General features: G+C 38.3%; 1 protein-coding gene across 1 annotated transcript; it reads right to left on the bottom strand.

Annotated features, from left to right (window-relative positions):
• Positions 1–17: 17 nt before the first annotated feature.
• LOC140140500 (uncharacterized) lies at positions 18–27,177 on the bottom strand. Its single transcript, XM_072162257.1, is given in 5 exon segments — positions 18–432; positions 526–1,361; positions 14,069–15,067; positions 24,323–25,297; positions 27,084–27,177. Coding segments are annotated over 4 exon segments (2,793 nt in total). The 5' UTR covers positions 25,118–25,297; positions 27,084–27,177; the 3' UTR covers positions 18–269.
• Positions 27,178–27,979: the final 802 nt, after the last annotated feature.

Genomic DNA, 27,979 nt, shown 5'->3' with positions numbered 1-27,979 from the left:
TTTACCCTCCCTAGGGCTCATAATTATTGCACAGCCACTAAGAATGTGTCTTTTGAGATTACCAGATAGTATAAAGCATTTCTGACAATACTCGCATAAGATTTATCTTTAGTGTGGGCGTTGATGGCTTTTGAGATCGCTACTTTGCATGCTTTGTGCAAAGCATTTCTGACAATGCCCACACTGATACGGTTTGTCTCTAGTGTGAGTTGTGAGTTTTGATGTGGCTTTTGAGAGTACCCATTTGTGCAAAACATTTCTGACAATATTCACAGATAAGGTTTTTCTTTAGTGTGAGTTCTGATGTGTCTTTTGAGATCAATATTTTGCGCAAAGCATTTCTGACAATAATTGCACTGATAGGGCTTCTCCTAAGTGTGAGTTCTGATGTGTTGTTTGAGTTGACTATTTCGCGTAAAGCATTTCTGGCAATACTCGCATTAGTAAGGCTTCTCTTTAGTGTGCGTTCTGATGTGATCTTTGAGATGACTAAATTGTGCAAAGCATTTTTGAAAATACTCACACTAATAGGGTTTCTCTTTAGTATGAGTTCTGCTGATGTGTCTGTTGAGAGCACCCGATTCTCTAAAGCAGTTCCGACAATACTGGCACTGATGTGGTTTCTCTTTCGTGTGAATTTTGATATGTCTGTTGAGATTACTTGGGTGTGCAAAACAGTTTCGACAATATTCACACTGATAGGGTTTCTCTTTGGTGTGAGTTCTGATGTGGCTTTGAAGATGCCAATATTGTGTAAAGCATTTCTGACAATATTTACACTGATAAGGTTTCTCTTTGGTGTGAGTTCTGATGTGACGTTTAAGAGTAGCAGATAGCGTAAAACATTTCTGGCAATACTCACACTGGTAGGGTTTCTCTTTGGTATGAGTTCCGATGTGTGCTGTCAGATTACTATTCTGTGTAAAACATTTCTGGCAATACTCACACTGGTAGGGTTTCTCTTTAGTGTGAGTTCTGATGTGTTGTTTGAGATTACTACTTTTCTTGAAACTTTTCTGACAATACTCGCACTGATAAGCCTTCCTTTTGATGCGAGTTTTGGTGTACGTGTGTCCTTTTAGATTGACAGATTTCTGATGATATTTACACCGAAAAAGTGTCTCTCTGGTCTTTTTTATTCTATCAGCTCTAACATATTTGATCATATGTCTGTCAACGTGTCCTTTCAATCTATTCAAAGAATAGAAGTAGATTTTACAAAATCTACAAGTATATGGTTTTAAAAGTCTTACATTCATTTTAAATGTGTTCTGGGGTAGATATAAATATAATTCTATATTCAGCATGGACCAAGTCAAATATTTCCCAGATGTCTTCAGTAAAGAATCGGACAAGACAAATTAAGTGTTGGTACCTGTATCCTGGTGGTGATTATACTCCACATTGACTAATATTCACAGCATCTGAAAGAAAAAGAATGATATTTTGAAATTATAGTTTGTCTGTGTATTATCAGAGATGCCACTTTTCAGGTTTTAACCTGAATTCAGGTGCGAGTCAAAATTTCCGAGCTTTTATTTACTTTCAGCCCATTTTGTGGCTTTTTGGCCCGCATTCACACCTTTTTTTTTTCAGGTTTTCAGGTTTTTTGAGTGAAAGTGAGTGGCATCTCTGATTAGGCCACAAAAAAAGGTTTGTCTCAAAGCTCACGAGAAATTTAAAACAAATGCGAAATGCGATTTTTTTTTTTTTTTTTTTATTCTGACTTTTTTTCATTGTATTTTGAGAAAAAAGTCTGATTTTCGCTGATTTTTCTGAAAAAACTATAAAAAATTTTTTTTTGAAATAAAAAAAATTTCTGCATTTCTTTTTTGTCAAATCGCAAGCTTTGAGACGAACCTTTTTTTTTTGCCTTATAAACATAATGCTACTGTGGTCCTTTCTAATCATGCTAATGGCTGTGAAGTTGTCTAATGAAATGTCTAATGTCATTGGCAAAGCTACATGTAAACAAGCTAGTGATCTTGAGCGCATACACAAAATGTACAAAGAAGGGCAATTAGAACCATACTTGGTTATAATGCACATATCAAATGCAATCCCGGCCCCTGGGGACCCGGGGATGGCCGGGTCGTGGGCCGTGGATTTTGGGTTTTAAAGTTCAAGTCCCGGGTAAACACCTGGCCAGTCCCGGACCCACCCGGGCAAAACTCTCAGCCACTCCCCGGCCCCCGGGGCAAATATCCGATGCAAACCGATGCAAACCCCGGGTATTCCTCGGCCCAAGTTCCCGGCCCTGAGCATCGGATATAGTCCTGGATCTTAATATGGTTTTAATATCGCGGCAATCTTGTCATCACACTGGTCATGCGGGCTCCAAATTTGGCAGGTGTGTCTTCAATGGACTGCCGAGCTCTGGATAATTATGATGCTGGTGGATTCACACGCTTCAAATATATGCCTACATGTGTGTTCCATTGCAAATACGTCAGTTACTCACCTTGTTGCGGAACATCTAAAACGATAAACGAAATTAGGCTACCTAGATTCTCGTCACTAGCGCAGAGCAGCGTAATTCTTTCCCTTCCTATATAATATATTAGGTTTAGGCCTACTTGCTTTACTGTTTGAGTATTAATGCACGGGCTTCAACGTGCACAGTTTACCCCTATGCCGATTATGAACACACGTATAGTTAGAAGGAAACTATATCCATGTTTCAGATTCGGACATAAGTATTGAAGTTAAGAGTGTGTCTAACATTCAGAAGTGAAATTTCCACTTTCGGACTGACTAACTGTCTATTATGCCTAGCGACCCCTTTTCGGACGAGCACACCGTCGAAGGAATTTTACTTTGCATATATCAATGTTGGACCCCAGTCACCCGACTTTCCCACTTAGTCATTTCGTGTATTTTTTTAATGCTTTACAGTGACAGGGGGAACGGGACAAGAGGGGGATCCCTGTGTGCCATCACTATATTTGATAATTATGCATGCTTGTTTTAAATATTTTATTTATTTATTTATTAAAACTTCTTTTGCCTGGGTTACAAAACTCAGTGTAAACACCGTTTAAACATTTAAAACATCAACAAATAACCAATACATTAAAATTCACTACATTAAGTACATGTACATATCAAATTGCACAATTTTAGGAATACATGAATGGCGGGTCGGAAAATGCAAGGAATGAACCAGGAATACCGTATTGATATAGGGCCGACATGTAGGTCTATACGATTAAAACATCAAAGATATGAAAGAAACAGATCACTACATTTACATCTGTCCAGGATACGGGAGTGTCGAATGTTCGATCTTTGCATAAACATTTTAAGCATATAATATTATAGGCCTATATATGAATTTTTTGATATCAATCCAAAATGCAACATTACTTCAATTATAATTAGGCTATTCTGTAAAGGCCCACACCCCATCCAAATATAGGTCTACCTTGTATCTTGTTTAAAATCAATGATGACCATCTATCAAACTTTTGGCGCACAAGTTATTAAATATTTTGTTTCACGAGGTTGCCATTTTGGATATTGTTTAAAACATCCTTTCAAAGATTTGTGATTTTAATATTGTTAAACGCTCCATCATGAAAATATAATGTAGTTTTGAAAAGCTGTATATTTACACAAGACATTAAATTCAATTTTTATATCATAGGGGGAAGTGGGGCAAATTGGTCCACCTAATGTCCCATTTTGCCCCACCAGATTTTACTCGGCTATAATACTAATACCCGGCAACTTGCGACAAGTGACCACTACAAAACAAAATGTACATCGCCAAGAGTCTAGTAGACTTACGTTTCATAAAAATTGGTGCCGGTCGGCTTCCGGCTTCATTATTTTATTAAGGTGTCTTTAAGGCGTCCCATTTTACCCCACTGCAAGATTTTTCTGTAACAGAGGCTGGGGTAAAATGGGACAGCTGGGGTAAAATGGGACGCCATTGATTTACTATGGGACTTTTTTTGTTGGGGCAAAATGGGACAGTTTGAGTTAGCACACAGTAAATCAATGGCGTCCCATTTTACCCCAATTTGGCATATTTCTAAAAGAAAGCTTTTCTTATAATTTTCGAAGAAAAAAGTTCAAATTTTTGTCTTATTTAATTGAAAGGGTAGCTTAGAAGTTATTTTTTTAATTTGAGAAACACTAATCCGGACCATTGATTCAGATATTGAGCCACAAGTCGTGACCTCTGCTTAGACATGACAAAAAAATGGAATACTTATTTTGATGTGTTAAGCTTACGGCCCTCAGAAGTTCCTGTTTAATGAAGAATGGTACTTTTAAACGGTTTGAAATATAAATAGACATTATATCAAAGTTATTTTGTTGAAAAAATGGGCAAAATGTGACTATTTTAAGGTATAAATGTATTTCCGAAATCACTGTCCCAAATTACCCTGTGTCCCAATTTGCCCCAAGTTACCCTACACCTATAATAATTTTTTAAAGAAGAAAAATACAGCTGGAGAATTTACAAAGGACATGTATACACTACCTATATAGTCCTCTATTAAGTATTATGGCCATGTAGCAGTCGATCGCAGATGTCACAAAAGTATCACGGTCAGTTTTGTTTTTAGTGTAGGCCTAATAATTTAAAACTTTCCTCTCGGCGGGTGGTTAAAACTTTTAAAAAATAACATAAAAAAAGCAGGCTCTCGTTTGCACATGCATGTCAAGAAGCCAGTGTGGTCTGGTTAAACGTGCTAACTTTAGAGCCCCGCTAAATATCAGATACATGGCCTACTGCAAAATTTGGAAACAACAGCCAAGATTTGTTTTTGGAATGGATTTATATGAACAGTAACATTAATGTGGATTATTAATATACATCCACGGCTCAAGTACGGCCAAGTGATAGGATTCCCCGGCCCGTAAATGCGGGCATCCTTACTAGCAACCCACGGGCATGTTCACGGCTCATTTTACTGGTTGGAAAACCCCGGGTAAGTTACGACATAATCCCGGCCCTCGACCTGGTAAAGTCCCGGCCCAATTTCCCGGGGGTTTGGCCGACGTCAAGTCCCGGCCAACACCCGGCTCACCCCGGGACACATTTTGAGTCAATCCCGGGTCACATGATGTCAAGTCCCGGACCATCCCCGGGTCCCCAGGGGCCGGGGTTGCATTTGATATGTGCATAAATACATCTCATATTCAAAGTCAATACAACAGTGCAATATTAAAAAGCTTGCAAACAGGGTTGCATTGCCAAACGTTTGCCAATGGACTGAGTGACAGTCTAAGGACTAGTCATTTATTACCACCCACCAGATTCTCGGTCCATGGCAGAAGTATGCTGCGCAATGCTCAAGATCATACACAACTCAGGGCCAACACAAAACGTTTCAAACAGAGCCCTATCCCTTTTTATGTCACACTTTTAAACATGCATTAATTGCCCCACTCAATTTGTGTACATCCATATCGGAGGGGGGGTCTCATTTCACATGGTAGCTGGGAGTAGATGCCGGACTTGTCTCGGGTGGGGGTCGCTTTAGGTCATCCTTGGGTCGCATGGTCACATGAGTTCAGAGAACATTCCTTGGCCATGTAACTTGCGGATGATTTGAGGTGGCCTCCGCTTGGGATGGGTCTGGTGTTTGTTCCTGGCTGTTGTGTGGGGTGGGACGCATGTGGTGGCCGGCGGGTGCATCATTTTGCTATGGATGTACACTTATTTTTACATATTGGTTTTAATTTTGTGTGTTATTCTAAGCATCTTTAATAATTATTTGTAATATTTCTCTGTAATTTGGCCTATGGCCACAAATGTGAAATAAATATGAAATAAATATGAAATGAATGAAATGAATGATATGAATGATATGAAATTTAAAAAAAAACCATCAAAGAAACATCTAGCTAAGAATTCTATTGTTGGACCCAATAATATCCCTAGGGGGGCCACTCAAGTATGATAGTGTACGCATGCGTTACCAAATGTTTTTCAAACACCCCCTAAACGAATTTAACCCTATCAGCAAACTTAGAATTTACCCCCTTAATGAGTTTTTGGCTGGTAAAAATAAAAACATGTAAAAATTTGAAAAGGTACCCTTAAACAGGTTGTTCAGCTGCAGAAAACTACCCTTATTCTTGAAAATCATTGTTTTAGATGCGCCACGCGCGTAACTTGCCTTGCCTAAAAAAACACCCCTTTTTACTTGTTTTTTTGGTCACGGATGCGTACAGACCATTTATGGCCACACGTTTTGAACTCTCCACCCAAAAAAGGTGGTTTTGTTACGCTTTTCCAAATCGAGACTCGTTCAAATTGTTATATCTAAAAACAAAAGGTATTGTAGTGTGTTTGGTGTCATTTTGTATCTATAAATGTGTGCCTTAACTGAAATCCAAAGGAGAATTGTTTATTAGCTAAGATAGTGGAGTTACAGTTGTGTGAGTTCAGAATGGCCGAGGTGGTGGCTGAGGCAGTGGCGGTTGAGGCGGTGGCGGTATGTGCAAAGTCTAGTGCTAGTGTGAGTGCCCTGACTGCCCCAAGCCCCCCCGGATATGTATGTATATGAACATATACTACAGGGACAGATTTAAGCGGTGGCCCATGCGACAGTGGATTTTGCGTCAGGCCAGTAATTAAACTTCCAACAATGCTGACCCGACGGGCCACTAGATATTTGAGCCTGATATAACAGTTCTCATAATATGAGAGTATGAGACAAGATATAATCAGTGATTGACATAATTTGACACACTTTCTGCTCCATTTGTCACCTGTGTGCAACCTATAGTTAGTTTTGTATATTAATTCTTATTCTTGAATTCCAAGCTCTTTCATGCTCTATCTTATGATGATAACAATACCGAATACCTGAAACTTGATGAATCTTTGGAAATAGATTAAGGAAGGACACACAAGTAACATGTGGTGTTTGGTAGTTCCGCACTTTTTGCAGTAGAGCATATATTGAAAAAGCTGGGCCAGTAAATTTATTGCAGGGCCAGTAGATTTGCTATTTCACTGGCCCGAGGGCCAGTAGAAAACTGAAAACTAAGTTTGTCACTGATACTAAGCTGCTTTTCGAAAAGCTCATGGTGTTGGTGCCATGTTATACGTTGTAATGACACACAACTCCGCTTCATTTGATCCACCATCCAAAACAGACTCGGTAACAATAAAATTATACTAAATGATGAGGAAAATGTTAAAAAGTTCAGTGTAAATAAAATGTGCGGTCATGATTACCTTAACTACAAATACATGTATAATTGGTTTGAACATAACAGGACAGGAACAAATAGAAATTGGGGCTTAAGGATACTATACATAATTTACGGACAAGTGACTCATTTCGGAATGCAATCATGAATTTTGAAGAAAAAAAGTTTCCACAGGCTTCGTTGGGACTTGAACCAGCGATTCTAAACTTCCTTCGATTACGCGTCTACCGCTTTACCGCTCGGCCACCGTGGCAGTTGAGCGGATGAGTGTAATGATAAAAGATAAATCTTATAATGCCATCTTTCGCCTTTTGTTTACTAAAAAAAGACACGTTTTGTAGCATTTGGGAAAGGTTTCAAACAAATATTAAAGACACTGATGTGATGATGAAATTGCGTAAGTCGGGAATTATCTGCGTCGCAATGTTTTGTTTTGGTTTCAGGAATTTGACCTTAAAATTTACGACTTCATGACATTATCATTCGAAATCAACAAAAGATATTTCAACACTATATGTCCTCATTCTTTCTCTAGAATGTTTTGCACATGTATGTGAAATAGCTTCAACAATGGTTCGCTGCATAATGGTAAAAATAGCCTTGACCTAAAAAAGGGCGAGAGGTACCATATTTACGACTTCAGGCTAAATTTAAAATTGATATAAAACGTTTGTTTTTTGATCGATTACAAAAATTCATTTTTGTTGTATAAAGAAATTGTATCTGGCGTGAATTACACTACAGTTTTTATTCCTAGGGCTCTTTGACTTCTTCAAATAATTTTTTTAATGATAGAGTGAATCCCCTGGCCCTCTATAATTACGCACAAAAGATCGAGTCCCCTTAACTTAAGGGCGCATGACACCAAATCACTGCGCGAAAGGTGCAATGGTGATGAGTTCCGGTTAAAAGTATATGGCTACTGGAGACAATGCGGTGTCCTTAGGGACCATGTTCTTCGTGAGGTTGGCATGTTCTGATTTAAATGAAAGATGCTAACCTATTAATGACTAAAATAGATAAGAAATTATACAAATCGATTTCACAAGAAAAGTAGGCCCTGTCCGAATTACTGCTAACGGAACAAGTTTTAATGCTAGTTTTGGCGTTGAAATAGCGGCGTCGCTTTTCAACATTTTTAAATAAAAAACTGAATCTATAAGGTTCCCCAAAATTGAAGCTTAAATGAAATTTCAGTCCTTAATTAATACAGGGATGACATTAAAAAGTGAAAAAAATTGTCACGCCTGGTAGAAAACGCCGCTTAAAAAAGTGGATTTCTACGTGCTTTTCAATGGAGAAGTTATTTGGTGGTTTACGCCCTTAAGGTGGTGTCCGTGGTGATCGAACACATCGAAAGTACAAAGTCACACGATTGAAAACTAGTATAAAGCTTACGAAATTTTAACGTAGGGGGCCTACTGGATGACCATGTTCTAGGTATCCTAGGTGAATTCAAATTTGCCATCAAACTGCATCATTTTACATATCAAATTAAAGCCCTTGAGTAAACAAAGCCAAAACTGAAAACATTTTTGTCATAGCACTTTCCGTAACAAAGTTACATCTTGTCAAAGATTGACTTTCATCAAAAGATTCTGCTTGCAAAATTCCCCAAAACGGCTATTAGGGGTGTTTCTAGATCTTAATCGCATGGCGATAGCAGCTTTTTAATGGAACTGCTATCAAAATCCCTCTAAAATTCCATGTGCGACTTGATTATCACCATAAAAAATCGTATATTTGGGTCAAGTGAAGTATAGAAAACATATTTATGTAGGTTTCCTTCACCAACCTATTCTCGAAAAAAATTCAAATTTCTATGTAAATATGCATTGTGTTTGCGCCCGGTCTCGGCGAATTTCGCTGACTAGTAAATGTGTTAACTAAGGTTTGCCTGGGATACCTACATGTTCACAGCCAGCCCAACCATGATCAATTATTATTATTTAATTTATTATCAATTTACATGCCCCCAGCAGTATAAATGAAGAAAAGAAAATATTTAATACCGTATCACGAAGTTGGCGAAAGTTGTGAAGCTGCATGCCAGGCTATGATACTCTCAAGGGCGCACACCACCAATGCAGCGTCCCATTGAAACACACATGAAAACACGCCTTTTCTCTGCACGATTTCAGACCTTTTCGGCACTGACAATTTGACCATAAAAATACTACCAATCGATTGCAAATCGATGAAATTTTAATATATGTTTCAATGTACGGGTTGTCTTCTGATTAATTTTCGAGATATGGGCGCTCAAACAGCACCATGACCATTTTCGACCCCTTCTATACCCTGAAAACCCGTTTCTGGCCATTTTTCAATCCGCGGGCCTACTTTATTTTAAAATTGTGTTTTGCAACTTTTTGGGCGATCCAAATTCATGTATAGGTCTTAATCTTTTATTTAAGCTGTAACATGCTTCTCTTTTTGATTAGGGGCTGTGCAATAATTATGAGCCCTGGGGGTAAAATTGGGGGCAAGAAATTTTTGGCGAGCCGAAAGGGGGGGGCAAGCAATTTTTGGCAAGCCGAGAGGGGGGGCAAGCGATTTTTGGCACACATTCATGGGGCGCCTTTTTAATAAAACGGTCTAACAAGGCTTAGGGAAACAGTACGGAAACGCTTAAATATGCAAATTTTCCTGCGCGCTGCGCTCGCAACATAGATCTAGACCATTTAAGGTTTGCAAATTGGGATCCCAAAAATTTGGCATGTTCAAGGGGGGGCAAAGTTTTTTGGGGGGCCGAGAGGGGGGGGCAAGCAATTTTTGGCGGGCCGAGAGGGGGGGGCAAGCGATTTTTGGCGAGCCGTTTGAAATTTTACCCCGGGGTAAATAATTATTGCACAGCCCCTTACAAATCCACAGAGAGGCTCAAACTACCTCAAAAATTATTCTGTTTTTACCGGAACTCATTAGGGTTACACAGGCGGTGATGGAAACGATATCGCCAATTTCATGAAATCTTCACAAACAATTCTAAATTTGTTAGGGACGCACCATTAGATTCTCAGGGGGGGGCATGGGAGTTTGGGTCAGGCAGAATTTTTTTTTTGTCGCCTCCAAGAGCACCAAATTATTTTTTTTTCGCCGCCTTTGGCGGGGAAGTTATTTTTTTTTCAATTTTAATGTATATTTTTATACAAAGTTGGGTGGGGGAAATTTTTTTTTTTTACTCATCAGTAAGGCAATTTGGTTTTTTTCGTCTCACTAGTGGGCAAAGTTTTTTTTTTTTTTTCTCACTAGTGGGCAAAGTTTTTTTTTTCAAAAACTCCCATGCCCCCCGGAAATCTAATGGTGCGCCCCTTATGTGGTGTCAAAGCAAAATTATCTTACTCTAAAACCGTCGGGGTTCGACAAAGTACCCCACTACAAGTATGTTAATTTTCCATTTGTAATTGCTAACCGTGTATTTTGAATGGGGCAATCAGCCATGTATCTTCGCCAGCCTCGTACGTCACGTGTTGCGCTTCTATGCCGCCTGAATGGCGCATTGATTTGGTGGTGTGCGCCCTCAACTCGCTAGCTGATTCGTTCAATTAATGTTTGGTCATATAGACGAATCCAACGAGCCAAGGAACTATAAAATACGACCATTTTGCATGGAAAGTGAGTCTGGAGCGAAATACCTCAGCCAAGTCATGGTCAGGATTTGGTCGGCCACGACGGGTCCCCGCATGCACCACACTGGTGTAGTGACTGCCCAATTGGGTGGATTAAAGCCGCTTAAAATCCCGCTTAAAATTAGATTCTTTTGTGTTGTATTCTGTCATTAGGCCGTGTAAAATTAATATTTTGGTTCTCGTCCCTCCCTCCTCAATTTCTGGGATTTGTCAGATTTTTTTTTTTTTTAGATTTTTCAATTTTTTAGACTTTGGAATGATTTATGAAATCTTCATACATATAAATAAGTTTATTAGAGAACAAGCATCACTTCCAAGTCTTTTTGTGGTACTCTAGGGGTTTATCCTCAGAATCTCACATTTGAAAAAAAAAAAAAAAAAAAAGGGCCTCATCGATACCTCGAGCACTGTTGGAAAATAACGAAAACAACTGACAATGCTAATTTGACATTGAAAAAAAAAAAAAAAAAAAACACCTCCTCCCTCATCAATTCATGGAAATCCTCTGGACGAGAACCAAAACATTAATTTTATACGGCCTTATTCTTTGTCTACGTGTAACACAGGTGATAGAATGCAGTTTAAAATACCCTCCAAGGCCGCATTATTTCACATTTTATGTGAGATTGAGCCGACGGGGACCCAACTTTGGCAGCCATTAAGCTCCCCCCCTGGACACGCCACTGATTAAGGTATATGAATGCGTGAATTTGGATTCGTCTATAGTGGCGGCGCTCTATATTTTCTTGTTAAGGGCGTAGACCACCAAATAACTTCTCCATTGAAAAGCACGTAAATATTAACTTTTTTACCCGGCGTTCTACCCCCGCGGGACGATATTTTTCAATTCTTATCCTTGTATTAACTAAGGACTAAATTTTCATTTAAGCTTCAATTTTGGTTAACTTAACAGATTCAGTTTTTTATTAAAAAGTTACAAAAAGCGGCGCCGCTATTTCAATGCCGAAACTAGCGTTAAAACTTCTTCCATTAGCAGTAATTCGGACAGGGCCTACTTATCTTGTGAAATCGATTTGTATAATTTCTTATCTATTTTAGTCATTAAAGCCTTAATGTACGATCTTTTTAAATTTTTGGATTTTTCTTTTTTTCTTCTAAAATGATAATATGCATCAATCATTATGAAAGTTCCCAATACATTTGGACGCGAAAAACATTGGGAATTTGCAAAGAAACAACATCATAAACTTCACCTCTATCACTCGAAACATCTCGCACTATTTGGATTAGGACAGCGAGTGCGGCCTCAGAGTTGGTCTCCTACGCGGCCAGTTTGGTTACGCTCCCTCCACATGTGGAGGAGCGTAACCAAGCTTAGTTTTGTAGGAGACTACGGTTTGCGATCGTGGCCGACATAAAGTCATAATCTAAAAAAATTATGACTTTATGTCGGACCAACAGAAAATCGTCCCGTTTTACTACAAATGGGACGAATTTGACAGTTTGCTCATAGATTTAAGTTAGAACATGTGTATTACAAATATGCCAAAAAATCGGTTTTGAAAAAAATAAAGGTAAATTCTGAAAAAAGATCGTACATTATGACTTTAATAGGCTAGCATTTTTCATTTTAATCAGAACACGCCAACCTCACGAAGAACATGGTCCCTATAAAGGACACCGCATTGCCTCCACTAGCCATATACTAGTACTAGTAGTAGCCCGGAGTAGTAGGCCTACTTTTAACCAGTTCATTGCACCTTTCGTGCAGTGATTTGGTCTAATGCGTCCTTAAGGGCAGATTAAGGGAACACGCCACTAAATAGACATCCTATTGAAATACACATGATCTAAATAAAAGAAAGTAAGCTAAAGTATAGTTCACTTGATCTTGGGACTGTGCAATAATTATGCGCCCCCAATTTCCAAACGGCTCGCCAAAAATCGCTTGCCACCCCCTCTCGGTCCAAAAATCACTTTCCCCCTCTCGGCCCGATAAAAATATTTGCCCCCCCCCCCCTGCATACATATAGTAGGCCTATACCAAATTTGTTGGATCCCAATTTGCAAACTTTAAATGGTCTATATACATGTTGCATGCGCAGCCAGCAGGAAAATTTGCATATTTAAGTGTTTCCATGCAGTTTTCCTAAGCCTTTTTAGAGCTTTTTATTTAAAAAGTGCCCCAAGAATGTGTGCCCCCCCTCCCGGCTCAACAAGCTTGAACAACGTCACTTGCAGGCCCGGCACTTCGGTAACCCAATTTGTTGACCAGATCAAAATACACCATTTTATGTTATTCTGAAAATTGATTAATTGTTGCATATATCCTTTTAATTATAATAAACAATCACAGCTTATCATTTTGCTCCTGAACGGACACCAACTTGTATACACGACCGACCTACATGTTTCACCTGAACTATGAAGGGTTATCCCTGCAGCAGGGAACCAAAGGATGGACCCAAAAGGATACATCGATACAGCAGTCACAGTGTCACAATAACATGATTTTTGGGTCCAAACAAGGTCCAAATTTTGGAAAGTCCATTTTTCACAACCCCCCCCCCCTTTGGAAAAAGGTATAATTCATCAAAATCAGCACCCCCCCCCCCCCCAAACAATTATCATTGCGTACGGGCCTGAGTGTGTGTGTGTGTATGGGTGGGACGGGCGGTTGTACCAGCAAAGGTGGAGGCCAATACAATGTGCAGTAGATCGATCGACCCTTGAAGTGGACCAAATACCATGCACAGCTCTGTGTGTGAGGTTGACAGGATTGTCACTATCTGATCCTTTGAGTACCGGTAGTGTATGTAGAACAGTCAGTTGTGGCACCAATCTGGAGATATTCTGCTACAAAACTTACACTAATGGTTTCTTTTCATCAACAATTTTCATGGGGCGCTGAAGATTATAGTATTCCTTGCTAAATGTTTCTGATATTAAATGATAACATTTGGCTTCAGTGTGAGTTTTGACAATGCTCACACTGATAGGCGTTTTTATTAGTAGAGTTCTGATCATGATCTTTAAGAGTAGACCACATGAGTATGTGCCCGAGTCTTTTGAGATAACCAGGCAGTATACTGTACTATGAAGCATTTCTAGTTCTGACAATACTCTCTTAAGATTTATCTTTAGTGTGGGTGTTGGTGTCTTTTGAGATCGCTACTGTGTGAATTTGATGCACCTCTGACAATGCCTACACTGATGCGGTTTGTCTTTAGTGTGAGTTGTGAGTTTTGATGTGGCTTTTGAGAGTACCCGGTTGCGCAAAACATTTCTGACAATATTCACAGATAGGGTTTTTCTTTTGTGTGAGTTCTAATGTGTCTTTTGAGATCAATATTTTGCGCAAAGCATTTCTGACAAATCTCACACCGATAGGGTTTCTCTTTAGTATGAGTTCTGCTGTGGCTTGTGAGATTACTCCGTTGTGTAAAGCATTTTTGACAATACTCACAATGATAAGGTTTCTCATTAGTGTGAGTTCTGATGTGTTGTTTGAGATAACTATTTCGCATGAAGCATTTCTGACAATACTCACACTGATAAGGCTTCTCTTTAGTGTGAGTTCTGATGTGATCTTTGAGATGACTGGATTGTGAAAAGCATTTCTGACAATACTCACACTGATGGGGTTTTTCTTTAGTGTGAGTTCTGATGTGTCTTTTGAGATCAATATTTTGCGTAAAGCATTTCTGACAATTCTCACAATGATATGGTTTCTCATTAGTGTGAGTTCTGATGTGTTGTTTGAGATAACTATTTCGCATGAAGCATTTCTGACAATACTCACACTGATAAGGCTTCTCTTTAGTGTGAGTTCTGATGTGATCTTTGAGATGACTAGATTGTGAAAAGCATTTCTGACAATACTCACACTGATGGTATTTCTCTTTAGTATGAGTTCTGCTGATGTGGGCTTTGAGAGTACCCGAATCTGTAAAGCATTTCTGACAATACTGGCACTGATGTGGTTTCTCTTTTGTGTGAGTTTTGACGTGTCTGTTGAGATTACTTGGGTGTGCAAAACAGTTTCGACAATATTCACACTGATAGGGTTTCTCTTTTGTGTGAGTTCTGATGTGTCTTTGAAGATGACTAGATAGTGAAAAGCATTTCTGGCAATACTCACACTGGTAGCGTTTCTCTTTAGTGTGAGTTCTGATGTGTTGTTTGAGGTAACGACTTCGCTCAAAACATTTCTGACAATACTGGCACTGATAAGGTTTCTCTTTAGTGTGAGTTTTGGTGTACAGGTGTCCTTTCAGATTGACAGATTTTTGAGGATATTTAGGGGTGGTGCAATAATTATGTGTACCCCGGGGGTGAATTATAGGGGGGCAAAGATTTTTGGCAGGCCAAAAGGGGGGCAAGCATTTTTGGCAGGTCAAAAGGGGGTCAAGCGATTTTTGGCAGGTCGAAAGGGGGGGCAAGCAATTTTGGCACAGATATTTTGGGCACTGTTTCTATATTACGCCCTAAAAAGGCGAGGAAAACGTTACTAACACGTTCAAATATGCAAAATTTCCTGCTCGCTGCTTTTCGCATTATATGTTAAGACAATTTAAGGTTTTAAATTCGGGTTCCCCAAAATCTTGCATGTGTAAGGGGGGGCAAAGATTTTTGGCACGTCAAAGGGGGGGGGCAAAGGTTTTTGGCACGTCGAAAGGGGGGGCAAAGGTTTTTGGCACGGCCAAAGGGGGGCAAGCGATTTTGGCAGACCATTTTGAGAATTCACTTCGGGGGTACACATAATTATTGCACCACCCCTTACACCGAAGTGCCTCTCTAGTCTTTTTGATTCCAGTAGTTCTAACATATTTGATCATATGTCTGTCAACGTGACCTTTCAACCCTTACCTAAAAAACTAGCATTCCCCTAGCACTCACTAGGCATTCCATTGAATGGTAAAGAACCGGTAATGAATGCCTAAATGGTGAATGCCTCCAATACTATAACATTGAGTTAATAGGCGGTTGTTAGCACTCAACCGCCTGTTTGCTAACCCTCAACCGCTTATAGCGGTTCGTAAGTGGTTCATAAGCCCTCCTCAGAGGCGAAATATGTAAATGAGCTAAGCACTCGAACCACTAAGGAGGCATTCGAACCACCAAGGAGGCATTCAAACCGCCTAGCATTTAAACCACCTAGGAAGCATTCGAACCGCTTGGGAAGCATTCCAACCGCCTAGGAAGCATTCCAACCGCTAGGAAGCATTCCAAAAGCTAGGAAGCATACCAACCGCCTCGGAAGCATTCCAACCGCCTACAGGTTAGCACTCGAACCACTTATTTAGCCCTCAACCGCTACTAGTGGTTCGTAAGTGGTTCATAAGCCCTCCTCAGAGGCGAAATATGTAAATGAGCTAGGCCCTCGAACCACTTAGTGGCATTCCAACCGCCTATGAAGCACTCCAACCGCCAATGAAATTTCCAATCGCCTCAGAAGCATTCCAACTGCCTATAGGCATTCCAACCGCTTATAGGTATTCCAACCACTTACAGGTGAAGCACTTGAACCACTGTATTATTATATAGCTATGCTGGCTAAGCAATTATACGAGAGTGACGAATAGGAATATACTGCACTGCAGAAAATCGCACATGGTAAGCCCAGAATATACTCCATTTTTTATCCATTGTGGCAGACGCAGAGGCATTTTAGTTCAGCGTCTGTCTTTGTCAAGTCTATGATATTTTTAGTGTAGACACTACCGGAGATGTGACTCCAAGTTCTTCTGGTTGAACGATATAATTGTCAAACCAGCTTAGAATTCAGTATTGTTTATCTTTTTTATTCTTTGATGTAATTCTCCAAATTGACTCCTGGAAAAAAATTAAATAACAATCAACAACTGTGGAGGTCCAAACTATTCCCTTCATAATAAATGAAGTGAAAAAAAGACAATTCCCCTAATTTTGCGCCATATGAGTGCTTTTTTTAGTGGATTTGTGCGTGGTATAAATGTACACTATTATTATTAATGTTTTAATAATCCCCCAATATGCTAACTAGCTCCTCCCTAACACCAGACCATTCCATATTTCAAGAAACTGCCTACATAAAAACCTATATTCAAAGTTACATCTAGTCATATTTAAGCTTACCTTACACCATCCATATTGTGGCATATTATTGCACACAAAGATAACTATACATGGATCCCATACATGTATGATGTTGTCCACATAATATGCATTGTCATTTAACATCCCAAATGTAAAGAGTGAAAAATAAGGCCTATAATAAAGCTGGAAACATGAAAGGATTAAGATTCAATCATCTCTGCATTCACACCAGTTCAAAATGGCAGTTAGAAATATATTCCCATCATGCACCTGTTTGACCCTTGGGTCAACCACTAAGGAATGCTAGTCAAGGCTATTAGCAGAATGCCTAATTGAATGGAATGCCTATTACTTATACATTTTTAACCGAATGCCTAATACTTAGAAATTTTTCAGTGGAATGCCTATTACTTAAGAATTTTTTAACCGAATGCCTAATACTTAGAAATTTTTCAGTGGAATGCCTATTACTTAAGAATTTTTTAACCGAATGCCTATGACTTATCCGAATGCCACTGAGTGCCTATAGGAATGCCTAAGTTAATAGTATTGAGCTTTAACGAGGGCTTAATGAGTAAATAGGCATTCGGTAGCATTCTTGTGAGGCATTCGGAATGCCTGTGAACCAGCTCTATAGGCATTCATTAGCTGCTGAGTGCTAGTGACCACCTAGTAGCGCTATCCTTGGCACTCGAGGGCTTGGCGAATGCCTACAGAATGCCAAATAGGCATTCATGTTTGGTAAGGGAATCTATTCAAAGAATAGAGGTATATTCCACAAAATTTACAAGTGAATGGTTTTAAAAGTCTAACGTTAATTTTACATGTGTTCAACATTGTGTCTTGTGGTAGATTTAAATATCATTCGATATTCAGCATGGACCAAGTCAGTTCTTTCCCGTCTTCAGTAAAGAATCGGACAAGACAAATCAGGGTTGTACCTTTCTCCTGGTGGTGATGATCGAATTGTACTGCACACGGACTAATAAATCACAGCATCTGGAAGATGAAGAATATCATATTCTGAAATTACTATTTGTTTGTATATGGAATTCGTGAAGGCCCATTTTTAGTAGGTGGGAGTGGCTTAGTTCAGTGGCGTAGCATGGGTCATCATATTGGGGGGGCACCAACCACGATTGGGTGGCACCGTGTCTGATTGGGTTGCACCACAAGCCATTTTTCGGCAATTTTCCTATGGGATTTTTTAAAATTTCAGATCGCCGTGCCCCCGCCCCTATGACGCGCTACCCAACTGGCTTAGCTTGTTAGCATTAACTTTTATTGGTTTTCTGCATGCGGTCTACAACATCGTAGATGACAGCACCAGGGTCATTGTGGAAGACGCTTGTCGAAGCAAGAGTATGTTGCAGGTTTTATAATAATACGCGAACAAGATCGCATACGTGCAACGTACTAAAATGGTAAACATGTTTTGTTTATTACAGAGAGTTTTCATGGTGGTAACTTATTATTTTTTGAAAAATAAAACATGTTTTGTTATAAAAATAATATTTAACGGACTAAGAATGAGAATAAAGAATAGGAATTTTTATACTATCGTGTGACAGACGACAGGCAGATGTCCATTATTTTTATCGTAATAAAATATTGGACCTGTTGTCTATCACACAGTAGAGGACAGTAAAAACAAAAATTCCTATCGTTTATTCTCTAATTAGACAAAAAAGGTTTTGATTATAAAGTTAATACCAAAACCCAAGGAGGGGACAGCGCGGGGGAGACACTCCAACTTTGGAGGTGACGCGTATGTAGGGCTGTTAAGACCCCCTTTTCAGCATCGCTGTCCTCCAAAGACCCCATATTTTTTTACGAACACATGCTCTGTCACCCGAAGACCCCTTATTTTTCCATTTGTCACCCAAAGACCCTTACAAGTTCGATTTGAACAGCAACTTTCATTTATCACTGATTGTGTTACTTATTTTGAAAAAACAAAGAAATTTGAAGCCATTTAGAACTAGAAATTTGATTTTCGAGGTTTTTGTGGCGCTGTTTCGGTTCTCACCCAAAGATTCCATTTAGAAAAAAGGTCATGTTCTCACCCATTGACCCCATATTTTTTACATTTTGCTCTCACTGAATGCCCCTGGGTGCAAAAGTGCCAGCCCTACACCTATATCCATTTCAAATTGAAGTGCCCCCCCCTGGGGAAAGGCACATCTTGTGGCCCTTAATTATAACTGCAGTTTACAACTTTCTGTCGGTTAGGGACCGTTCACAAACACTTGTAAGGGGTGCCTGATGCAAAAAGAGGGCCCTCCTAAAGAGGGACCTGAAAAAATGGCCACAAATTTTTTTATTTTTTCGGTTTTGTAGTGTCCCTGGACCTAGACCTAAATGCTAGGATCATTCATGGTTGACCTAAAAAAAAGATATTTTGTATTTTTAATATGAAAATTGATACTTTGTATTCATGTCATACTCTATTTAATGATTTCAAAATGCATTCAAATTCAATTCAAATACCCCGCCCGCAAATGCCAGCCTTATTTTTTACCAATTATTCCGACCTGCCTTGCCTTGCCATATTTCCCTAATTTCCTCTCACTCTCCTATTATCAGTATTATGCCATATTGGCAAAGCTACATCAATGAAACATCCAGTCAAATGTTGAGTGCCCCAAGGTTCAGTGGACCCAATAATATCTCTGTGTATACAGTAACGGTACGTATAGCTACCATTCAAAGTGCTCATGGTGTTGGTGATGGTATCCGCGGTAATGACACACAACTCTGTTTCATTTGATATCTCATTTTCCTGTGGATAGTTCTTCACATTCATATATGAAGAGCTTTGTTTCAAAACCCCTTAGGGACCGTTCACAAACACTTGTAAGGGGGGGGCCTGATGCAAAAAAATTTTATCGCGAAAATTTTTCGGGGCCCCCCCTTTACAGACCTCGAAAATTTCAGGGCCCCCCCTTTTTGACATGAAAATTATCGGTCAACCCCATAGAAAAGCATATAAACTCCATTTTCCCAGGAAAAATTATGGTCATTTTTTTCAGGGCCCCCCTTAGGAGGGTGAAAAATTTTCAGGGCCCCCCCTTTTTGCATCAGGCCCCCCCTTACAAGTGTTTGTGAACGGTCCCTTACATCCACTTGCCCATTTTTGAGAACACATCAAAAAATCATCAAAAAAATCACTGATATATGGGGGTTTGCAACAAAAGCAGTTTTTGGCGGGATGCTTGGGTAGGATGAGCATCCCGCCAAAAACTGCTTTTGTTGAAAAACACCTTATATCAGTGATTATTTTGATGATTTTTGACGTGTTCTCAAAATTGGGCAAGTGGATGTAACGGGTTTTGAAACAAAGCTCTTCATTATGTTCACACGTTTCACAACAACAACAAAAATTTGAAAAAAAAATTAATGCATGATATGAGCCCGGGATATGAGTCAACTATAATACCCGGATAAGGTAAATTTATTACATCAACTCAAAAATCCTTAATAATTTAATCTAGGTCATTGAAACACATGAATAATAACAAATCATACAAATTATAAACTGGTTTAGGGACACCTTAACTATCTGTTTCGTTTCGCAAAATACAGTAAGCCGATAAGAAGGAGTTATTTGTATTAAAAGCTTGAAAGAGTAACTTCCAGTCACTAAATAGCGCCACCAATTTTGTCATTAATAGATACATTTTATATCCGAAAAGGCTATAAAAATGCTATAAAAGTGAATAATTTTGTAAAAGAGGGAAAATTGAAGTTGAGAATGACTCAAAAGCATCTGTATACATTTGCAAGATATCACATTTAGCTGCTCAGGCCTAAAATTTGGTTGTACATGTTTTGTTTGAAAAACTAATAAATGATCCCATCAAACAACCGTGTGCGAGTTCGTAGACCGGGAGTTAGGATATATCGATATGTGGTTTGAGTTTCCAAAATTCTGCGAAATGTTTCCGATACTGAATTTTATGACTAGTTATGAGTAAGGATGTGTTGTTTTGAGTTCACTAAATTGTGTAAAGCATTTCTGACAATACTCACATTGATTACGGTTTTTCTTTAGTATGAGTTCTGATGTGATTTTTAAGGGTAGACGAGGTATTGTTGGTCGAAGCAACCGTAAAAATCGATTGGCATTACCTAGATCAATATATTATTAAAATTAACACCTTGATGTTTTGCAAAAGTTCATTCTACAAATCGTATACTATGCAAACTTGCTTAATTTATGAGTTATGTACGTTTTACAAAAGTGTTGTTGTTTCAGCCCTCTTTACAACGTAACTCAAGAACCGTAGCACCTATAAAAGTATATGGTCGAATCCAACGAAAAGTGTACACGGCATGTTCAGGGCCATAACTTAAAAGTATTAATCAATTGGCATTCATTTTTGTATTGTGTTTATTCGCCTTGAATATACGCTTCGCGCCATATATAATAAGACCCCTTCTGTGAAAAACTTAGACACAGAGACCCCAAAACATGCTATTTTTACCCATTTTTTCAAAATATTTCTTAAAGTATTTTTAAAACGTCTAAATCAGTTATGAAAAGAAGTCATTGGATTGAATCTAAATTGATTTCCTGAAAGGCGTGTATTCAAAGATTGCCTGTTCAATTTTTCACATATTTGTACATAATTATGAATTTTTTGTGATCATTTTTGAGTGGTATTTTTTACATTACCTACGAATACAATTTTTCATAGCACTAGATATATCTTTAAAAATGGAAATCACTAATAAATGCGCAATTGATACAAGCTTTGATATGTCCAATACTGAAATGCATTGCATTCGGGCATCTTTATTATTGTGTTTAGCTGCCAGAAATTCTAAATGGCACAAAGGTAGGTTTGGTAAAAAATATGCATTACCTCCGAATACATGTTAAAAGCTGTGTCATTTCCACAAAGTGAGAGAATAGTAAACAATAGTTAAGCAATAGGTGCAGGGTAATACACTCTTTATTTCTACCAAGTTTCAATAGCCTGCGTTTAAATATTTCTGAGATGTCAACAATAAAAGCAAGTATTCGTAGGTAAATTTCGGTAACCGAATGTTACCTACGAATACAATTTGACATCATGACAGTATTGTGAAACACCGCCATTCATGCCAATGCCCATATTGGTACATAACGAAGGCCTGTATGTTTGCTATCAAATCATATGTCAATGAAAGTTGCGAATTCACATACATGCCCACCATGCAAAACTGAATACGGCTTAATTGTTGAAAAATATGTACTGAAATAGACGACGGTCTGCTCATTTGAAAGAAAAATCAGATTCAAAGAAGATTAGAAGGGATAAATACTTGGATTTGTCAACTGTCATGTGTGCTTCATTTTAAATGTTTACCGACCTTCTGGTGTCTGAGTAATTTGTGTCCAAATTGATTTATTCGAAGGTAACTTTTGACGTTTTCGCTAAGGTTACCTACGAATACCATGGAAAAACGACTGTTCTCATTGTCTCATGATCTAGACAACATAATGATGGACCCTGGTATAAAGCTAATTGTAGTCGCCCTCAAACGAAAGGCCACAAGACGTAACTGACTCCAAGATGGACTTCACAAGTCTGCAATAACGGTTTTAAGCGAGTTGTGTGCAATTAGCAAATTAAAGTCACTTTAGTGCCTTTGTTTCTTACTTCAATACTCTTTCAACCGCTGTGAACCGACATTATTAATACATGATAGGGTCTAAAGTATCAATAAACGCACATAAAGAAAATGATACATTCAAAGTGCTTTATAAAATGAAGTTTTGATTGGGATATCCACCAAAAGTCTAATTCTTACCTACAAATACTGAAATGTTACTTACGAATACAGCATAATACATGACATGTGTAATGAAGTGTCGCTACCAATGGAAATTAATTGTCAAAAACTTTAAGCGGTACCCCAGGACACTATTATTACCCATATACGGATTCATTCAACAATTATTTATTATGTAAAATTGCTGATTAACTACTTGTATATCAAAATGAAGTGGTCAAAATCTTGCTAAAAGCATCAAAAATTGTTGATCTAAGGTAATAGCATTTATTCATTTGGACGTACCATCTGAAAGAGATCTAAAACTACCATTTTATTAATTCATTACCATAATAGCAAACTTTAAATCTCTAAACTCAATATAGATATTGTTAAATCACTCATGTTACCTACGAATACCCGGGTTTGTTCACCTTTTCATTGTATAAAGCGTTAGGTGTATGCTTATAATTCCTAATATTCTTGAAAACATATATCCTACTCGTTCTTATACAATGTGTAAATTGATTCATACTCATTTGATAAATAAAATACAGAAACTGACCTAAACTTCATTTTCAAAAATAAACTAGCATAAATTGACTAAGATCATATTGATCGCGTTATAAAAATAAAAACAAATATTTTCTGGTTGAGCTAGCATTTTCCTGACACCCTGTGGTCTACATTACACGAAAAAAGCGTTAATGGGAATATTCCATTTGTTTTAGGTTGATTAGTATTGCGATAGTGAAAGCATCCTAGTGGTATTCGTAGGTAACATTGGGTTTTGATATCACATTTACTATCACACGTCCTGGATTTATTTTTCAAGATTAGTAATGGCACTTTTGGTTCCTATAAGGCCAATATGTCATCAATCAATGGGCAAAAGGAAAAAATTGTGGAGACATTTTAATTTCGGACTTTTATTTTTGGCCCGTGGACACTTTTGGTTGGATTCGACCATATATGTGATATTTTACACGCTCGCTATTTTCTATTTCTATACAAATACTCAGTAAAGTTGCCGAAGCAATATCACGCTGAGAAATAACATGGCACTGGATGAAAAACAAATACTACACTACAAAACTACAATCTTAAATTACCTTACTCTACACCCTTAGATCTACAAGTGCATTTTTGAAACCATTGATATTTTGAATATTGAGTATTGAAGTTGGCAATGAATTCCAGTCCAGAATGGTGCGTGGGTAAAAACTGAATTTAAAGCATTGCTTTTGGGTCCCATGACTCTGAACTTGGCCGGATGATATTGGCGGGTTTGGGATGCTGTCTGATTCTGAACATAATCCGGTATGGGAATGGCAATGAGACCTTGTTTGATTTAAACATAACGGTTAATCGTGATTCCAGTCTTCTTTGTTCAAGTGTGGGCCATTCAAGTTGGTGCAGTATGTTTGTCATTGTACCTGGTGATTTTTTGTAATTTCTGGTAACAAACCTTGCGGCTCTACGTTGGACCATCTCGATTTTATGAGTATCCGATGCTGTATGGGGGTCCCAAACGGAGCACGCGTATTCAAGCAAGGGTCTGAATTGAGCAATGCAGTTTTTGCCAAAGCTCACTACCATTCGTAAGATGCTGTGAACTACCAAATCGCAACAGTTTAAAATAATTAATAACCTTAAGAGTACCAGATTGTGTAAAGCATTTCTGACAAACCTCACACTGATATGGTTTTTCTTTAATAGTGAGTTCTGATGTGTACCTTTAGATGACTAGATTGTTTAAAGCATTTCTGACAATACTTACACTTATAAGGTTTCTCTTTTGTATGAGTTCGGATGTGTTTTTTGAGATCACTATTTCGTGTGAAGCCTTTCTGACAATACTCACACTGATATGGTTTTTCTTTAGAATGTGTTCTGATGTGATCTTTAAGAGTACTAGATTGTGTAAAGCATTTCTGACAAAATTCACACTGATGTGGTTTCCCGTGTGGTTTCTCCTTCGTGTGAATTTTGATGTGTCTGTTGAGATTACTTTGGTGTGCAAAACAGTTTCGACAATATTCACACTGATAAGGTATCTCTTTCGTGTGAGATCCGATGTGTCTTTGAAGATGACTAGATAGTGTAAAGCATTTCTGACAATACTCGCACTGATAGGGTTTCTCTTTTGTGTGAGTTCTGATGTGGCGTTTAAGAGTAGAGGATAGCGTAAAACATTTCTGGCAATACTCACATTGGTAGGGTTTCTCTTTAGTGTGAATTCTGATGTGTTGTTTGAGATTACTACTTTGCTTGAAACTTTTCTGACAATACTCGCACAGATAAGCCTTCCCTTTGGTGTACGTGTGTCCTTTTAGATTGACAGATTTCTGAGGATATTTACACCGAAAAAGTGTCTTTCTAGTCTTTTTGATTCTATCAGCTCTGACATACTTCATATGTCTGTCAACGTGACCTTTCAACCTATTCAAAGAATAGAGGTATATTCCACAAAATCTACAAGTAAATGGTTTTAAAAGTCTTGCATTCATTTTAAATGTGTCCAATGATAGTGTCCTGGGGTAGATATAAATATAGTTCTATATTCAGCATGGACCAAGTCAAATATTTCCCAGATGTCTTCAGTAAAGAATCGGACGAGAGAAATTAAGTACCTGTATCCTGGTGGTGATAGTAGCATTATACTCCACATTGACTAATAATCACAGCATCTGAAAGAAAAAGAATGATATTCTGAAATTATTACTTGTCTGTGAGGAATTCGTTATATTTTTTCGATTAACAGATTAATACCAAAACCTAAGGACACAATTATTTATACACATATTGATACTCATGTGGTCCTATCTAATGGCTGTGACTGAAGTTCACATTTTCCTGTTGATTTTCCGAAACTAATTTTTCCCAAATCTTTTAACCTGACTTGCCTTGCCTTGTGTTTCCTTTCGCTCTAAATGTCTAATGTCATTGGCAAAGCTACATAACAAGCTAGTGATCTTGAGCGCATACAAAGAAGGGCAATTAGAACCATTATACTTGGTTATAAATACATCTCATATTCAAAGTCAATACAACAGTGCAATATTAAAAAGCTTGCAGACAGAAGGGTTGAGCATTGGCAAACTTTTGCCAATGGACTGAGTGACAGTCTACCCAGTGGGCACAACTAACGTTGAAATCACGTTGAAATCAGGTTGAAATTTCGACGTCAAAATCAATTTCGACGTTGAAATCAGGTTGAAATCACGTTGTATTTGCAAATGGACCTCAACCTGATGGACTTCAACCTGATTTCAACCCGATTTCAACCAAGAGGTTAGTTGAAATCAGGTTGAAACACAAAAAATACAAAACAAATCTTATGTTCCTAGTAACATAAGACTACATTCTTTCAGATGCAAAAGACTAGAAATTCATATCTGGTGTACACCTAAAGTTATTAGGTGTCAAAATTTGCCGATTTTAAGCGCCATTTGTGGCTGAACCACTTTAGGGGGGCCTAAAATTCTGTAGGGGTCTAGAAATTTCTCTTTTTTGAATTGCTCATAGACATTGGCACATGGTTAATCCATTCTGAACATAATTAGGACCTATAAGTGCACTGTAGCATTATCATGGGTCCTTCAAAATCAAAGATAATTTGATTGAACAGTATGAAGTGCTGATTTTGACCCCCTCTGAAATCCCAACGAAATTCCGAAATCAATCTTTTTTGGCATTAGGCATTTCAGACACAGCCAGTGAGTGACCACATTCAAAAAGAGGGTCACAACTAATTTAATTAAGAAGAAAATGCCTCTCAAAGAGAGCGCTTTGTCATTTGGACACCTTAAATTCCCAATTTTGGTCAAGGTCGCCAAACTTAGATGGCCCGCCATTCGGAAACGAAATTGAATTTGAATTTATTTCTTGTGACCTCACCTAGGGGTCCATGAAAGGTACCCCTGAGCCAAAGGAGAGCATAATCCAAGAGGGTGGGTGTACACTCAGTCTGTTTTGACATGGACTGACCCAGCAGCTTTTTTTAATGGAACTGCTATCAAAATCCCTCTAAAATTCCCTTCCATGTGCAAGTGTCTCATCACCAAAAAAAAATCATGTATTTGGGTCAAGTGAAGTATAGACAACAAATGTAGGTTTCCTTGAGCTAGTAGCGGTTCTTTTAAATTTCAATGTAAACATACATTGCCGGTTTAGGCCATTTTGACTGACTAGCAAATGTGTTAACTGAGGTTTCCCTCTCATATCTACAATTTGGCATCAAGATTTCGAATGGAAACAGTTCAGACCCAGAACACGATCATGTCAGAAATTAATATTTTGTTCTGGGTCTGATTATTCGGACTATTACATCGTACAGTATACATCAAATGCCCTGGGCCTGGGCTATACTACAGATAAGCTTACCAAATTTTTACGTACTGGATATCGGGTGACCATGTTGACAGCCAGCCCAACCATGATCAATTATTATTATTTAATTTATTATCAATTTACCTGTCTCCAGAAGTATAAATGAAGAAAAGAAAAGATTACCGCATCACGAAGTTGGCGAAAATTGTGAAGCTGCCAGGATACTCTCAACAAGTAAGGCCAAGTAAAAAATAAAACATGTTTCACGTCCGGGTTTTTGAAAAAAAGGAGGAAGAGGGGGCTTTTTATTTTCTATTTTTTATCGCAAAATTGGTGTAAATACCCATACTTAGAGCTGTTTTAGCGTATACAATAATGCCTGGAAAAAGGAGGAGGCCCTTTTTATTTGTTGTTCTGAGAGTTACACCCCTCTAATGATCACAAACCTTCCTAAAGTGTTTCTTGTATCTTAACAAGGCTATAGAATGCATCCCAACTTCCTAGACATATGTTTTGAAAAGTTATAACTGAATTTCAAAAAATAAAAATATATTTGAGGAAACCTCAAAAAAGGAAGCGGGAGGGGACGTGAAACATGTTTATTTTTTTATTTGGCCTAATATTGTTTGGTCATACAGTGGCGGCGCTCTATATTTTATTGTTAAGGGCGTAAACCACCAAATAACTTCTCCATTGAAAAGCTTCTATTAAAATATTAACTTTTTTACCCGGCGCGTTTTCTACCCCGCAGGACGATATTATACTCGCATGCGAAGCATGGACGGGTATATTGCCATCCTATGGTTTCTTCTCCTCCTCCTCCTCCACTTCCTCCTCCTCCTCCTCCTCCTCCTTCTCCCATCAAACCCAATATTCTGTCAAGACTAGTGAGCCGGGTATCTACCAGGTTTTAATGTGCATCCCCCCAGGACTCTACCAAACCAACTTTTTTAGCTTCCTTTTATGGTCCTATAGGCCTAACACATTCAAGATGTTAACAAAAATCTATTTCCCGGCAATCCGGCCATATTCAAGGTTAA

The sequence above is a fragment of the Amphiura filiformis genome, chromosome 19, assembly GCF_039555335.1.
Source record: "Amphiura filiformis chromosome 19, Afil_fr2py, whole genome shotgun sequence".
In the NCBI taxonomy this organism is placed as follows: Eukaryota; Metazoa; Echinodermata; class Ophiuroidea; order Amphilepidida; family Amphiuridae; genus Amphiura; species Amphiura filiformis.
Note: the sequence above shows the minus strand (reverse complement) of the source record. Positions and strands in the feature narration are given on the sequence as shown.